Consider the following 620-nt stretch of genomic DNA (forward strand, 5'->3'; position numbering starts at 1 on the left):
TTCTCAGTAGGACTAATTTCATTCAAATCTTACATGCAATTTTTTTTTTTTTTTTCAAAATTAATAAATGCATTTCATGATTCAACAACAGAACAGACAAATATAAAACTGACCTGTGCCAGATAAGGTCTTCTTTCCGTGACATTATATTTGACCCAGGCCATGACAGCACTAAACACTTGCTCCTCCGATCTGACATTTAGCTCATCACTCGAAATGATGTCCATCAGCTGATTCACAGGAAGTTCCATGAACTCCTCGCTCTCCATTACCTTGGAAAATAATGTGTTTTATTTAATCATCAAAAGGATATGGAGATAGAAGGATGCTTAAAGAAATATGGATATTTAAATAAACAAACAGACAGAGGCAACAAGACAAAAACTATAATAATGAGAATCAGTAAATGTTAAAAAGCAGATATACAGGAAGACAGATGGATAGAGAGACAGGTGAACAGATTAAGTATTGAATAAACAGACACACAGACCTACTAATAGACAGCTAGACAGCTCAAGTAGCATATATATGAACTGCTTAGATAGAAGATAATGAGACAAGGGCAGACAGAAGGAAACAATCAAACAGACAGAGAAATACCAAGATTTTTTTTAAGCACA

At 34.2% G+C, this 620-nt stretch overlaps 1 protein-coding gene across 2 annotated transcripts in view; it reads right to left on the minus strand.

The window, feature by feature from the left end:
• Positions 1-620, minus strand: part of LOC119592175 (kelch-like protein diablo) — a 9,169-nt gene that overhangs the window by 3,262 nt on the left and 5,287 nt on the right. For both annotated transcript variants that reach the window (XM_037940998.1, XM_037940997.1), the window contains one exon: positions 114-272. In XM_037940998.1, coding sequence (XP_037796926.1) covers positions 114-272 — 159 coding nt within the window. The remainder of the gene's footprint in view (positions 1-113; positions 273-620) is intronic.

This window comes from Penaeus monodon, chromosome 29 (genome assembly GCF_015228065.2).
Source record: "Penaeus monodon isolate SGIC_2016 chromosome 29, NSTDA_Pmon_1, whole genome shotgun sequence".
NCBI classification, from domain to species: Eukaryota; Metazoa; Arthropoda; class Malacostraca; order Decapoda; family Penaeidae; genus Penaeus; species Penaeus monodon.